Genomic DNA, 16,033 nt, shown 5'->3' on the forward strand with positions numbered 1-16,033 from the left:
TGGTCTGAGGGGGACTGTGTTGGTCTGGGGGGGTCTGTGTTGGTCTGGGGGGAGTCTGTGTTGGTCTGAGGGGGTCTGTGTTGATCTGGGGGGGCCTGTGTTGGTCTGAGGGGGTCTGTGTTGGTCTGGGGGGAGTCTGTGTTGGTCTGGGGGGGTCTGTGTTAGGGTGGGGGGAAGGTCTGTATTGGGTTTGGGGTGGTCTGTGCTGGTGGGGGGTCTGTGCTGGTGGGGGGTCTGTATTGGTCTGGGGGGGGAAGTTGGCGGGGGGGGGGTCCGTGCTGGTGGGGGGTCTGTGCTGGTGGGGGGTCTGTGCTGGAGGGGGGTCTGTGTTGGGCTGGGGGGGGAAGTTGGCGGGGGGGGGTCTGTGCTGGAGGGGGGTCTGTGCTGGAGGGGGGTCTGTGCTGGTGGGGGGTCTGTATTGGTTTGGGGGGGGGAAGTTGGCGGGGGGGGGGGGGGGGGTGGGTCCGTGCTGGTGGGGGGTCTGTGCTGGTGGGGGGTCTGTGCTGGAGGGGGGTCTGTGTTGGGCTGGGGGGGGGAAGTTGGCGGGGGGGGGGTCCGTGCTGGTGGGGGGTCTGTGCTGGAGGGGGGTCTGTGCTGGTGGGGGGTCTGTGCTGGTGGGGGGTCTGTGCTGGAGGGGGGTCTGTGCTGGTGGGGGGTCTGTATTGGTTTGGGGGGGGGAAGTTGGCGGGGGGGGGGGGGGGGTGGGTCCGTGCTGGAGGGGGGTCTGTGTTGGGCTGGGGGGGGAAGTTGGCGGGGGGGGGGTCTGTGCTGGAGGGGGGTCTGTGCTGGAGGGGGGTCTGTGCTGGTGGGGGGTCTGTATTGGTTTGGGGGGGGGAAGTTGGCGGGGGGGGGGGGGGGGGGTGGGTCCGTGCTGGTGGGGGGTCTGTGCTGGTGGGGGGTCTGTGCTGGAGGGGGGTCTGTGTTGGGCTGGGGGGGGGAAGTTGGCGGGGGGGGGGTCCGTGCTGGTGGGGGGTCTGTGCTGGAGGGGGGTCTGTGCTGGTGGGGGGTCTGTATTGGTCTGGGGGGGGGAAGTTGGCGGGGGGGGGGGGGGTCCGTGTTGGTGGGGGGTCTGTATTGGTCTGGGGGGGGGGAAGTTGGCGGGGGGGGGGTCCGTGCTGGTGGGGGGTCTGTGCTGGAGGGGGGTCTGTATTGGTCTGGGGGGGGGAAGTTGGCGGGGGGGGGGAAGTTGGCGGGGGGGGGGGGTCCGTGCTGGTGGGGGGTCTGTGCTGGAAGGGGGTCTGTATTGGTCTGGGGGGGGGGAAGTTGGCGGGGGGGGGGTCCGTGCTGGTGGGGGGTCTGTGCTGGAGGGGGGTCTGTATTGGTCTGGGGGGGGGAAGTTGGCGGGGGGGGGGTGGTCCGTGCTGGTGGGGGGTCCGTGCTGGTGGGGGGTCTGTGCTGGAGGGGGTCTGTGTTGGGCTGGGGGGGGAAGTGGGGGGCGGGTCCATTCTGCAGTCCCTGTCCTGCTCTGTTTTGACATGACCCTGTAAACAATCCCATTGTGTTTATGAAAAGAAAAACGAAGCCAAGGTTAAGGAAACAAAGAGTAAACACATATTTTCTTCGACCGCATCTTCCTCTGGGTTTGCTGTGGAATATTATGGGATGTGTGGGGTTGTGTACAGACAGTTATTGAATAAGGAGCAGCTTTGAGTGAGATTCTCTCTGCGGTTAGACGCAGTGGGAGCTGCTGTTCACTCTCTTACCTCCCCCCCGACACACACAGCGACAGGGGGGCTTTCGGAGCAGCTCACTGAACCCCCCACCCCCCTTCGCCCCGAGCTGCTCCCGGGCAGGATTGTAAACAGCTTTGCCCCTGAATTTTACACGTTGCTATGGAGATAAACGGGTGAGAATGATTTGATCTTTTTGTTTCAGGACCAGTGCATTCGGGTCCAAGGCGAATGTCATTCCAAAGCATTACCATCACTGAACGTAGAACCTCCAACTATCAAACCTCTAACCCCGCTCCACTTTGACCAAGTCTTCCCCACCTCCCACTCCCTTCCAAGGGCACGGAATAGAGTCCATGGGTGGCACAGTGGTTGACACTGCTGCCTCACAGCGCCATGGACCCGGGTTTGATTCCCTGTCTGTGTGGAGTTTGCACGTTCTCCCCGTGTCTGCATGGGTTTCCTCCGGGTGCTCCGGTTTCCTCCCACAGTCCAAAGATGTGCGGGTTAGGTGGATTGGCCGTGCTAAATTGCCCCTTAGTGTCCCGGGATACGTAGGTTAGAGGGATTAGCAGGGTAAATATGTGGGAATATGGGGATAGGGCCTGGGTGGGATTGTGGTCGGTGCAGGCTCGATGGGCCGAATGGCCTCCTTCTGCGCTGTAGGGATTCTATGACTCTCCATTCTGTCCCTTTCCCCATCTCTGGTACATTTTTCTTCTAATTTTTATCCATTTCTCTTTGTAAATGATTTTGCATTTCTCCTTGAAGCGTGTCTCCCTGATCCTGTGGCCCAAAGCGCTCTCAGCCCTTTCCCTTTCTGCCTCTGCTGATGTGCCCTCAATGTTACTGACTCACCAACCAGTGGAAACAGAATGTCCCCACTGACCATTAGCAAAACCCTTCACAAAGTCAAACCCCTCTATCAGTCATTCCCCCCGCCCCTGTGTCAGAGGAAGGTGTCGGGATAAATCACACGGGGCTGGCCAGGCAGAAGCCTGGACACAATTAATGGGCAGGAAAGGTCGCCACTTCAATGCCCTGGGATACTTCTGACTTAATCATTTTGCCAAATTTAATCCATTCCTCGTCTGATTCCGAGGCTTCCGTCTCCAAGGAAGGGAAAGCACTGACATTTCCCAGCCTGCACAAACCGCTCACATTTCCTGACTCCCGAATAAGCAGGAATTCCACTTGTGGGAGATTTCTCAGCACAGCTTTCCTAACAGGAGGCATGGCAGGAGGAGAGGGGGAGAGAAAAGAGGGAGAGAGAGAGAGGGGAGGAGGAGAGGGAGGGAGGAGGGAGAGAGAGCGGAGGGGGCGGGGGAGAGAGAGAGAGAGGGGGGGGAAGGAGAGAGAGAGAGGGGAGGAGAGAGAGAGAGGGGGGAGGAGGAGAGAGGGGGAGGAGGGAGAGAGAGCTGGGGGGGGGGGAGAGAGAGAGAGGGGGAAGGAGAGAGAGAGGGGGGAGGAGGAGAGAGGGGGAGGAGGGAGGGAGAGAGAGGGGAGAGAGAGGGAGGGGAGGAGAGAGAGGGAGGGGGAGGAGAGAGAGGGAGGGGGGAGAGAGAGGGAGGGGGGTGAGAGAGAGAGGGGGAGGAGGAGAGAGGGGGAGGAGGGAGAGAGAGAGAGGGGAGAGAGAGGGAGGGGAGGAGAGAGAGAAGGAGGGAGGGGAGGAGAGAGAGGGGGGAGGAGAGAGAGAGAGGAGGGAGAGAGAGAGAGAGGGGAGAGAGAGAGAGAGGGGGAGGGAGGGGAGGAGAGAGAGGGAGGGGAGGAGAGAGAGGGAGGGGGGAGGAGAGAGAGGGAGGGGGAGGAGAGAGAGGGAGGGGGGAGGAGAGAGAGGGAGGGGGGAGGAGAGAGAGGGAGGGGGGGAGAGAGAGGGAGGGGGGTGAGAGAGAGGGGGGAAGGGGGGAGAGAGGGGGGAGGGGGGATAGAGAAAGGGGGGAGAGAGGGGGGGAGAGAGGGGGAGGGGGGATAGAGAGAGGGAGGAGGGGGAGAGAGAGAGAGGGGGAGGAGGAGAGAGGGGGGGAGGAGAGAGAGGGAGAGAGAAAGGAGGAGAGAGTGAGAGAGAGAAGGAGGAGGAGAGAGAGAGAGGGGATGATGAAATTCAACGTGGGCAAGTGCGAGGTCGTACACTTTGGAAAAAAGAATAGAGGCATGGACTATTTTCTAAACGGTGACAAAATTCATAATGCTAAAGTGCAAAGGGACTTGGGAGTCCTAGTCCAGGATTCTCTAAAGGTAAACTTGCAGGTTGAGTCCGTAATTAAGAAAGCAAATGTAATGTTGTCATTTATCTCAAGAGGCTTGGAATACAAAAGCAGGGATGTACTTCTGAGGCTTTATGAAGCACTGGTTAGGCCCCATTTGGAGTACTGTGAGCAATTTTGGGCCCCACACCTCAGGAAGGACATACTGGCACTGGAGCGGGTCCAGCGGAGATTCACACGGATGATCCCAGGAATGGTAGGCCTGACATACAATGAACGTCTGAGGATCGTGGGATTATATTCATTGGAGTTTAGGAGGTTGAGGGGAGATCTGATAGAAACTTACAAGATAATGAACGGCTTAGATAGGATGGACGTAGGGAAGTTGTTTCCATTAGCAGGGGAGACTAGGACGCGGGGGCACAGCCTTAGAATAAAAGGGAGTCACTTTAGAACAGAGATGAGGAGAAATTTCTTCAGCCAGAGAGTGGTGGGTCTGTGGAATTCATTGCCACAGAGGGCTGTGGAGGCCGAGACGTTGAGCGTCTTCAAGACAGAAATTGATAAATTCTTGATTTCTCGAGGAATTAAGGGCTATGGGGAGAGAGCGGGTAAATGGAGTTGAAATCAACCATGATTGAATGGTGGAGTGGACTCGATGGGCCGAATGGCCTTACTTCCGCTCCTATGTCTTATGGTCTTATGGGAGGAGAGAGAGAGAGAGAGGAGGAGAGAGGGGTGGGGAGGGAGAGAGAGAGAGAGAGGAGGGAAAGAGAGAGAAAGAGGAGGGGAGAGAGGGGGAGGAGAAATAGGGGGAGATGGAGAGAAAGAGGGAGGGAGGGAGAAAGAGGAAGCGAAAGTATATTTTCAATGCAGTTTTATGTGAAATGAACCTAATCCCTGAATCGAGCAGTGAATATTTGAACTGGGCAGCTTCCATTGGTTCCTGTAACTCGGGGAATTAAGTCTGGGCTGCAGATGTGTGCTGGGAATCAACAGGAAAGACCCAGTTTGGACGGCGAAACCAAAAGGAATCTTCCTAATGGGTGGAAGCCTCAGACTCCTGCCCACTCTGATGGGACAGTGAACGACCATTTCTCCTGTTGTTTAGTTAAGTGCCTGCATTTTAATTTAGTACAACAAAGGTAAAAAATTGCATTTATATAGTGCCTTTCCTCCCACAGTCCAAAGATGTGCAAGTTAGGTGGACTGGCCATGCTAAATTGCCCCTTAGTGTCAAGGTCATGGGGATAGGGCCTGGGTGGGATTGTGGTCGGTGCAGACTCGATGGGCTGAATGGCCTTCTGCACTGTAGGATTCTATGATTCAAGGGGCCAGATTGGAGGAGGGCAGCGATCTCGCAGAGTTAGAGGACTAGAGGAAATTACAGAGGGGGGAGCTCCTGGTGGGATTTGGAAACTCTTTCCCTGCACTTGGGGCAGTTTTGGGTCCTCCAGGATTTGGTGTGGATCAGAGTCATACCTTCACTGGTGTTGACTTGACAGTTTACCACAGAGCCAACATCCCAGCACCCTCTACTGTGTCAACTGAGACCATTTCATTCTCTGCCCCACACCCACATTTCCTCCTTCCTTCCTGCACTTGTAACACCCTCACCCCCCACTCCTCTTCCTTGCTCTCACCCTAGAGAGGAATAGATTTACGTCAACAACTGCTCCTGTTTTGAGACTGTTGTGACTTTATAAGCCTTTGAAATGATAAAAGAAATATCATAGAATCCCTACAGTGCAGAAGGAGGCCATTCGGCCCATCGAGTCTGCACTGACAACAATCCCACCCAGACTCTATCCCCACATATTTACCCCACTAATCCTCCTGACACCAATGGGCAATTTAGCATGGCCAATCCATCTAACCTGCACATCTTTGGACACCAAAGGGCAATTTAGCATGGCCAATCCACCTAATTTACACACCTTTGAACACCAAGGGGCAATTTAACATGGCCAATCCACCTAATCTACACACCTTTGGACACCAAAGGGCAATTTAGCGTGGCCAATCCACCTAATTTACACACCTTTGGACACCAAGGGGCAATTTAGCACGGCCAATCCACCTAACCTACACATCTTTGGACACTAAGGGGCAATTTAGCACGGCCAATCCACCTAACCTGCACATCTTTGGACTGGAGGCGGAAACCGGAGCACCCGGAGGAAACCCACGCAGGCACGGGGAGAATGTGCAAACTCCACAGAGACAGTCACCCGAGGCCGGAATCGAACCCGGATCCTTGGCACTATGAGGCAGCAGTGCTAAGCACTGTGTTAAAGGAAAATCCACAAACCTCGGGTGAATTGAAACCCAGATCCAGAATTGAATGTCCTGTTACACAGTCCGTAACAGAGATCTGGCCGCAACAATCCTTTATCTCCCGGTGAACCTGAACCCAGATGTGGAAAGAGAGTAAAACACTCATGTCCCATCAGAGAGTTTTCAATGTGCGCTACTTGAACTGATGTCACTGATGTTTCTCGAAATGCATTACATCAGTAACTAATCAGAATCATTGGGCTGACCTTTCAGAATATCAGTCACAGTATCATTTTCCACATTAGTATTCCAGTGTAACGCTCGTCAGAGAGACACACATGGGATTAAATCAGAAAGCAGCAGTTTCACAATCATATGAAGTAACATCAACGTTGGGGCTTTGAACCTTTAGTTACTCACTTCAACCGGGAATTCCTGAATGGATTGGCTGTCATGTTATACCCACAGTACGGTTACTTTCCTGGATGGGTGGGCTGGAGGGGTTAGTGTTTTTCACTGGAAAGGGGGTACTTTCCTGTATGGGCTAAATGAAGCACACGCAACATATAAAATAGTAATGAGGCCGGTTTAATAATCCAGATTCCCAGTGGCTCTTTATGGGGAAAGGCAGAGTTCTAGGCACGGTGGCACAGTGGTGAGCACTGCTGCCTGACAGCACCAGTGACCCAGGCTCGATTCGGTCCTCCACACTGTCTGTGTGGAGTTTGCACGTTCTCCCCGTGTCTACGTGGGTTTCCTCCGGGTGCTCCAGTTTCCCACACTCCAAAGATGTGCAGGTTAAGTGGATTGGCCACGCTAAATTGCCCCTTAGTGTCCAAAGATGTGCAGGTTAGGTGGATTGGCCATGCTAAATTGCCCCTTAGTGTCCAAAGATGTGCAGGTTAGGTGGATTGGCCATGCTAAATTGCCCCTTAGTGTCCAAAGATGTGCAGGTTAGGTGGATTGGCCATGCTAAATTGCCCCTTAGTGTCCAAAGATGTGCAGGTTAGGTGGATTGGCCATGCTAAATTGCCCCTTAGTGTCCAAAGATGTGCAGGTTAGGTGGATTGGCCATGCTAAATTGCCCCTTAGTGTCCAAAGATGTGCAGGTTAGGCAGATTAGATATGGTAACTTGCCCCTTAATGTCCAAAGATGTGTAGGTTGGATGGATTGGGCCATGCTAAATTTCCCCTTAGTGTCCAAAGATTTGTCGATTAGGTGGATTGGCCATGCTAAATTGCCCCTTAATGTCCAAAGATGTGCAGGTTAGATGTATTGGCCATGCTAAATTGCCCCTTAGTATCCAAAGATGTGCAGGTGAGATGGATGAGCCATGTTCAATGTGTGGGGTGACGAGGTTAGGGTGGGGGAGCGGGCCTGGGTAACATACTCTGTCAGAGTCAGTGCAGACTCGATGGGCCAAATGGCCTCCTTCTGTACAGTAGGGGGTCTAGGAGAATGCTGAAGATGGCAGGCACAGCTTCTACTAACTGAATCCTGGCGGAGAAAGTAACCGTCACTCAGTTTGGATCTGGCTAAGAGCAATGTTCAGACATCCAGTGTACAGGTGCTCTAACTGTGTAAACACTCTGCAAAGTCTGTGATTAAATGGTTAAAGAGCAATTCTCAGTAGGCTGAAGGGCGGATTCCTGTTCACCCGTGTCTCCCAAGGAGCTGGAAGATGCGATTCTGCTGCTTGGTCAAACGCGTGGCTAATTAAAGAAAACAGTTGAAGGTTGTTGGAATTTTTGCGTTGGACGTGAGCGTAACTGTGACAGCATCACTAACACCCTTCACCTTTGTTCTCATGTCCCCATTGTTACTGTGAAATGTGTAAAACATCTGGAAGAAAACAAGTCCTTGGCTGGAATCAAAATATCTTTATTTCTCTTGGCAAGCTGTCGTGACTTCAGCAAGTTGCATTTGTGAAGCATCTTTAATAGTGTAATAAAACCTCTCGAAAACTTGAAGGAGAGTGACAGACCCCAAGTAAATTTACAGAAGGAGTCTAGTCTGATGGGCCAATAAGGGCAACACTGGATAATCACCATTAAAAGTGCCCCTTTTCTGAGAACACATGCCCATTAAAAACCTTGAGATTCAACAGGCTTCACTTCAGTCAAATTACAGAGAACCTCAACGTTTCATACCATGATTAATAAGACAAAGAACAAGCTTGGGGCACGGTGGCACAGTGATTAGCACTGCTGCCTCACAGCACCAGAGACTCAGGTTCAATTCTGGCCTCGTGTCTGTGTGGAGTCTGCACATTCTCCCCATGTCTGCATGGGTTTCCTCCAGGTGCTCGGTTTCCGCCCACATTCCAAAGATATGCAGGTTAGGTGGATTGGCCATGCTAAATTGACCCTTAGTGTCCAAAGATGTGTAGGTTAGGGGATTGGCCATGCTAAGTTGGCCCTTAGTGTCCAAAGATGTGTAGGTTAGGGGGATTAGCCATGCTAAATTGCCTCTTAGTGTCCAAAGATGTGTAGGTTAGGTGGATTGGCCATGCTAAATTGCTCCTTAGTGTCCAAAGATGTATAGGTTAGATGGATTGGCCATGCTAAATTGCCCCTTAGTGTCCAAAGATGTGTAGGTTAGGTGGATTGGCCATGCTAAATTGCTCCTTAGTGTCCAAAGATGTATAGGTTAGATGGATTGGCCATGCTAAATTGGCCCTTAGTATCCAAAGATGTGTAGGTTAGGTGGATTGGCCATGCTAAATTGCCTCTTAGTGTCCAAAGATGTGTGGGTTAGATGGATTTTCCATGCTAAGTTACCCCTTAAGTGTGGTTTGATGGATTAGCCATTGGAAATTGCCCCTTAGCATCCAAAGATGTATAGGTTAGGTGGATTAGCCATGAGAAGTGTGTGGGGTTAGAGGAATAGGCCAGGAGAGAGGGCCTGAGTAGGATACTCTGTCAGAGAGTCGGGGCAGACCCGATGGGCCGATTGGCCTCTTTCTGCACTGTAGGGATTCTATGAATTAGTTGATTTGTTTGTCAGCAGCCGGCTGCATCAGGTCTGTGGAAAATATTGCAACCAAATACAGTTCAATATTGCTCAATTGTTAGTAGATCCTTAAACAATCTGTTCACTTAACAAAAACAGAAACTGTTTAAAATAGGAACATGTCTGGCAGCCTCTGTGGAGACGGGAATGGAGTTAATGATTCAGAGTGAAGACTTAGGTCAAAACTGAGATGTAGTGAGCTTTCGGCAGGTACAGACATTACAGGTCAGGGAGAGGTGTAATGAACAAAAGAACAGTCTATTCATGCATAATGGCCAGAATGTTACCATCCCACCCGCCACGGGAAACCGAGCAGGCAAGGGGCGGACCATGGAAAGGTCCATTGAGCTCGGGTGGGATTTTACGGTTTCGGGATGAGCAAGGCCATAAAATCCCGCCCAATATCAGGAGAAAAGGAACAAAGAACGCTGGATAACCTCAGCAAGTCTGGCAGCATCTGTGGAGAGAGAAACAGAGTTAACATTTTTGATGTAAATGATCCTTCTACAGAACCTTCTTTCAGATTTTTACGTGCTGCAGTATTTTGCTTTTATTTGAGTATTTGATTTGATTTTAACCTTCATAGCAAGAGGATTTGAGAATAGGGAAGGGATGTTTTTTGCAATTGTATAGGGCGTTGGTGAGGCCACACCTGGAGTATTGTGTGCAGTTTAGGTGTCCTTGTCTGAGGAAGGATGTCCTTGCTATAGAGGGAGTACAGCGAAGGTTTACCAGGCTGATTCCTGGGATGGCAGGTCTGTCATATGAGGAGAGACTAAGTCGGTTAGGATTATATTCACTGGAGTTTAGAAGAGTGAGAGGGGATCTCATAGAAACTTATAAAATTCTAACAGGGGTTAGACAGGGTAGATTCAGAAAGAATGTTCCCGATGGTGGGGGAGTCCAGAACTAGGGGTCATAGTTTGAGGATAAGGGGTAAACCTTTTAGGACTGAGGTGAGGAGAAATTTCTTCACCCAGAGGGTGGTGAAAGTGTGGAATTCACTGCCACAGAAAGTAGTTGAGGCCAAAACGTTGTGTGATTTCAAGAAGAAATTAGATATTGCTCTTGGGGCTAAAGGGATCAAGGGATATGGGGGGAAGGGGGGATCAGGATATTGAATTTGATGATCAGCCATGATTGAGATGAATGGCGGAGCAGGCTCGAAGGGCCGAATGGCCTACTTCTGATTCTAGTTTCAATGTTTCTATTTATTATTGTCACATGTATTGGGATACAGTGAAAAGTATTGTTTCTTGTGCTATACAGACAAGGTTCATAGAGTACATATGAGAGAAGGAAAGGAAAGGTTGCAGAATGTAGTGTTCCAATCATAGCTAGGGTGCAGAGAAAGATCAACTTCATGTAACGTAGGTCCATTCAAAAGTCTGATGGCAGCAGGGAAGAAGCTGTTCTTGAGTCGGTTGGTACGTGACCTCAGACTTTTGTATTTTTTTCCTGACGGAAGAGAGAATGTCTGGGGTGTGTGGGGTCCATGATTATGCCGGCTGCTTTCCCGAGGCAGCGGGAAGTGTAGACAGAGTCAATGGATGGGAGGCTGGTTTGAGTGATGGACTGGGCTACGTTCACAACCCTTTGTAGTTTCTTGCGGCCTTGGGCAGAGCAGGAGCCATACCAAGCTGTGATACAACCAGAAAGGATGCTTTCTATGGTGCATCTGTAAAAGTTGGTGAGAGTGTTTGCCGAATTTCCTATTTGTTACTCATAATTCTGGATTGGGTGGGAAATGGGTTTTATGTCGAAGTTAAGGTGATTTGTTATTCCCGTGTTGGCACGCAGAGCTTTTCATGTTCTCTGTCTCGTCTCTTCCAGCTTCCTTGCCCTTCTTCATGGTGGAGTTCAATGGTGTCACACCGTATCGTCGTGGATTCTACTGCAATGACCAGAGCATCAGCTACCCACACAAAAAAGAGGAGACCATCAGTGACCCTGTACTGTGCACTGCAGGCATCTTAATCACAGTGGTTGCCGTGAGTTCATGTATTTATTCTGCTGATGTTTCCGGGGAATGAATGCACCAGCTTGGAGCTGGCTGAAGCTGTTAGGGTGTTCTTTCATTTCTGATCTCTCCCTTGGCCAGAGGTAAATTAGAATCATAGAATTCCTGCATTGGCCCATCGAGCCTGCACCAACAACAATCCCACCCAGACCCTATCCCCGTAACCCTAAGCATTTACCCTGCCAAAACCTCTGACACTAATGGGCAATTTACCATGGCCAATCCACCTAAACTACACATCTTTGGGACACTAAGGGGCAATTTAGCATGGCCAATCCACCTAACTCGCACATCTTTGGGACACTAAGGGGCAATTTAGCATGGCCAATCCACCTAACTCGCACATCTTTGGTCACTAAGGGGCAATTTAGCATGGCCAATCCACCTAACCCGCACATCTTTGGGACACTAAGGGGCAATTTAGCATGGCCAATCCACCTAACTCGCACATCTTTGGTCACTAAGGGGCAATTTAGCATGGCCAATCCACCTAATCTACACACCTTTGGACACTAAGGGGCAATTTATCATGGCCAATCCACCTAACCCACACATCTTTGGACACTAAGGGGCAATTTAGCATGGCCAATCCACCTAACCTGCACATCTTTGGACTGTGGGAGGAAACCCGGAGCACCCGGAGGAAACCCACGCAGACACGGGGAGAATGTGCAAACTCCGCACAGGCAGTGACCCAAGCCGGGAATCGGACCTGGGTCCCTGGCGCTGTGAGGCAGCAGTGCTAACCACTGTGCTGCCCCTGAATGTCGTAGCAAATTTAAAAAACAACTGGAGCAAACCAGTGTGCACTGACTATCGGCACTTACACTGTAAGCAACAGAATGCAAACCGGGCTTTGGGTTTGAAAGACAGAATACTGTGCGGCCTCTCATGCTATTCGTAAGTGATGCCAATCCGGTGTGGAGCTGGGCGCATGGCATTACATGTTGGCAGCTCCCCGCAGGGGCAATTTGTATCTGTGTGCAATGATGCACTTTCAAAAGACTTCATTAGAAACACAAAAGGTATTTATTAATAAGAATTACAACTGTACAGCAGCCCCAGCCCCCTCGATGTCTTCAACCTAAAGGGGGATGAAGGGGATGGAGTATAAAAGCAGGGAGGTCTTGCTGCAATTGTACAAGGTACTGGTGAGGCCGCAACTGGAATCCTGTGTGCAATTTTGGTGCCCTTATTTGCGGAAGGATGTATTGGCCTTGGAGGGAGTGCAGAGAAGGTTCACCAGGTTGATACCAGAGATGAGGGGGTTAGTTTATGAGGAGAGATTGAGTAGATTGGGCCTGTACTCGTTGGAGTTTAGAAGGCTGAGGGGAGACCTTATAGAGACATATAAGATAATGAAGGGGCTCGACAGGGTAGAGGCAGAGAGATTCTTTCCACTTAGAAAGGAAATAAGAACTAGAGGACACAGCCTCAAAATAAGGGGGAGTCAGTTTAGGACAGAGTTGAGGAGGAACTTCTTCTCTCAGAGGGTGGTGAATCTCTGGAATCCTCTGCCCATTGAAGCAGTGGAGGCTACCTCATTAAATATGTTTAAGTCACAGGTAGATAGATTTCCGATCAATAAGGGAATTAAGGGTTATGGGGAGCGGGCGGGTAAGTGGAACTAAACCACTTCAGATCAGCCATGATCTTATTGAATGGCGGGGCAGGCTCGAGGGGCTAGATGGCCTACTCCTGCTCCTATTTCTTATGTTTTGTTCTTATGTTATGGACTCCTCCACCCCCCCCCCCCCCCCACCCCCGGGGGTGATTCCTCCCTTTCTTCCCAACTGGTCCCTCACGCGAGGTAACCCTCTTCTGCTGTGTTGCCCTTAAAGGGACAATCACCACAAATCATCACACTGCAGCTCCCGGAATATAACACTCCTGTAAGACCAATTGAAGGAGCTGGTTTGACAGTGAGACCATGACAGGGAAGAGCCAGAAGCTAAATGCTTGAGGATGCTGGAAATTTGAAATAAAAAAAGAAAAATTCCACAGGTCTGGCAACATCTGTGGAGAGAGTGAGAAACAAGAGTCAACGATTCAAGTGGCGACCTGATAATTTCTTTCCCATTTCCAGCATCCGCAGTATCTTGCTTTGGAAATTAGTGTTTGCTTCTCTTCCAGGAATGTCCGCCTTTATACCAGGATGGGGAGGTGGATTGGGGCATTAGGGCAAGGTATTGAGGACCAACGCTAAGTAACTTACAATGCAGAACTCCTTGAGAGAAGCACTTTGGCAACAAAAGGAACATTCAACGAGTGGTAGTAAAATATGATTGCAGCACTTGGGAACCAAAGCCAACTAACTTAAACTGCTTAACTCGTTGACAGAAGCAGTTTTGGCAAAAAAAGGGGTGAGGTGGAACAAAATATGGCAACAGGCAGCTAATCATAGAATCCCTACAGTACAGAAGGAGGCCATTCGGCCCATCGAGTCTGCACCGACCACAATCCCACCCAGGCCTTATTCTTGTAATCCCACATGTTTACCCTGCTAGTCCCGCTGACACTAAGGGGCAATTTAGCATGGTCAATTAACCTAACCTGCACATCTTAGGACTGTGGGTGGAAACCGGAGCACCCGGAGGAAACCCACACAGACACGGGGAGAACGTCCAAACTCCACATAGACAGTGACCCAAGGCGGGAATTGAACCCGGGTCCCTGGCGCTGTGAGGCAGCAGTGCTAACCACTGTGCCACCATGCAGCTTGTTAATGGTAATATAATGCATGCCCCTGTGGACTGAGGGACATAAAGAATCACAAGGTAGGCTTGCATGCTTCAACACTGTGGGCGGCACGGTGGCACAGTGGTTAGCGCTGCTGCCTCACAGCACCAGGGACCCGGGTTCGATTCCCGGCTTGGGTCACTATCTGTGTGGAGTCTGCACGTTCTCCCCGAGTCTGCATGGGTTTCCTCCGGGTGCTCCGGTTTCCTCCCACAGCCCGAAAGATGTGCAGGTTAGGTGCACTGACCATGTTAAATTCTCCCCCAGTGTACCCGAACAGGCGCCAGAGTGTGGCCACTAGGGGATTTTCACAGTAACTTCATTGCAGTGTTACTGTAAGCCTACTTGTGATACTAATAAATAAACTTTATAATTAAACTTTAAACTGGGAGCTGTTTATTGAAGATCTGCGTTCATTCAGTCAGGTCTAAGACTGCCCAATAGGGTCCCACACTGGGCGGAGCTAATGGTTCAGCGGTCACCTGACCCACACTCTTAAAGGGGCAGTCCGCACCCCAAACCCCAACATAGAATATAGATATATACGTACATCACAGGTAATGCCAACTGTTTCAACCAGCAGACAACAACAACTGCAACTTGTATTTATATAGCACCGTATGTAGTAAAAAGTCCCAAGCTGCTTCAAGGAGCGTTAGAAAGCATGGAGTCAGGTATGGAAATAATAGGTCAGGTGTTCAAAAGTTGGGTGAAAGAGGTAACCAAAAGCCAAGATCAACCACGACTGAATTGATTGGGTGGAGTAGGCTCGGGAGGGCCAAGTGGCCGACCCTCCTGCTCCTTGTGCTCGTGTGTTGGCTTTAAGATGTATCTGAAAGGACAAAGCTGAGGAAGAGAGGTGAGCAGGTTCAGGGAGGGAATCCCAGAGTTTGGGGCCACCAATAACAAAACAAGATGTCCAAAGATGTGCGGGTTAGGTTGATTGGCCGTGCTAAATTGACCCTTAGTGTCAGGGAGATTAGCAGGGTAAATATGTGGGGTTACGGGGATAGGGCCTGGGTGGGATTGTGGTCGGTGCAGACCCGATGGGCCAAATGGCCTCCTTCTGCACTGTAGGGATTCGATGCTCCTATGAAGGGAAACTGTCTGGATAGAGGACCGAAAACTAAATAAGAACCAACTTTTACATTGTTGGAAGGCCTAAAACACTGGCTAGGAGCTGGGAAATGGAAACATGCGCACCAGTATCAAGGCTGGTAGAGGTAAGGTGAGAATCTAAAAGCCGGAAGTTGGCTATCTTCCCCTTTGGTGTTGGTTCCCAGTTTCTGCATTGCCCATTCCCTCAAGGAGAACACCAGAATTTATGGAAGTTTTAACAAGAGCTGTTTAAAATGGGAACAGGGAACATCTGTCCAATCTGATTGGAGGTTAACCTTAACACAAGGTTATATAAAGATGTCATTTGATGAGGGACAGATGCTGGGAATTGGTCAAACAGCAACTACCTTAACCCTGTGAGTGCTGTCGCAAAGCCTGGTGGAGTGTAGGAACCCACACTGACTGGTAGAACACTGAATGATAGAGACATGGCTTAATGTGGGCAACTGTTCTACTCCTGATCTAGTTAAATCAGTAGAAGTTATTACTGTATGGTGAAATGCTATCTGTTCCCATCGGGGTCTCCTGAATAACCAGATTAAAATATTTTACTAACAGCTATTCAATTTTGTTCTCTTGGCTGAATGTTATTGATGAACTATCTATGTTATGTTACAACTGCACAAGACATTGGTAAGACCACATTTGGAGTACTGTGTACAATTCTGTTCGCCCTGCTATAGGAAGGATGTTATTAAACTGGAAAGGGTGCAAAAGGATTTGCAAGGATGTTACCAGGACTGGAAGATTTGAATTATAAGGAAAGGTTGGATAGGTTGGGACTTCTTTTCCCTGGAGCGTATGAGGGGTGACCGTATAGAGCAGGGGTCTCCAAACTATGGCCCGCAGTGGGCCACATCTGGCCCGCAGTTTGGAGACCGCTGAATTACGTCATTGCGTTTACTGTGTTCTGAATTCCAACCCACAATTACTGTTGGACAACATGTATCATAAAGATGCCGGGATTCTCACTGAGCAGGAATGCTTTGTT

At 50.5% G+C, this 16,033-nt stretch overlaps 1 protein-coding gene across 1 annotated transcript in view; it reads left to right on the top strand.

The window, feature by feature from the left end:
* Positions 1 to 16,033, top strand: part of LOC144507689 (phospholipid phosphatase 3-like) — a 102,826-nt gene that overhangs the window by 37,464 nt on the left and 49,329 nt on the right. The window contains exon 2 of the mRNA XM_078234880.1: positions 10,998 to 11,155. Coding sequence (XP_078091006.1) covers positions 10,998 to 11,155 — 158 coding nt within the window. The remainder of the gene's footprint in view (positions 1 to 10,997; positions 11,156 to 16,033) is intronic.

Source organism: Mustelus asterias, chromosome 19 (genome assembly GCF_964213995.1).
Source record: "Mustelus asterias chromosome 19, sMusAst1.hap1.1, whole genome shotgun sequence".
In the NCBI taxonomy this organism is placed as follows: Eukaryota; Metazoa; Chordata; class Chondrichthyes; order Carcharhiniformes; family Triakidae; genus Mustelus; species Mustelus asterias.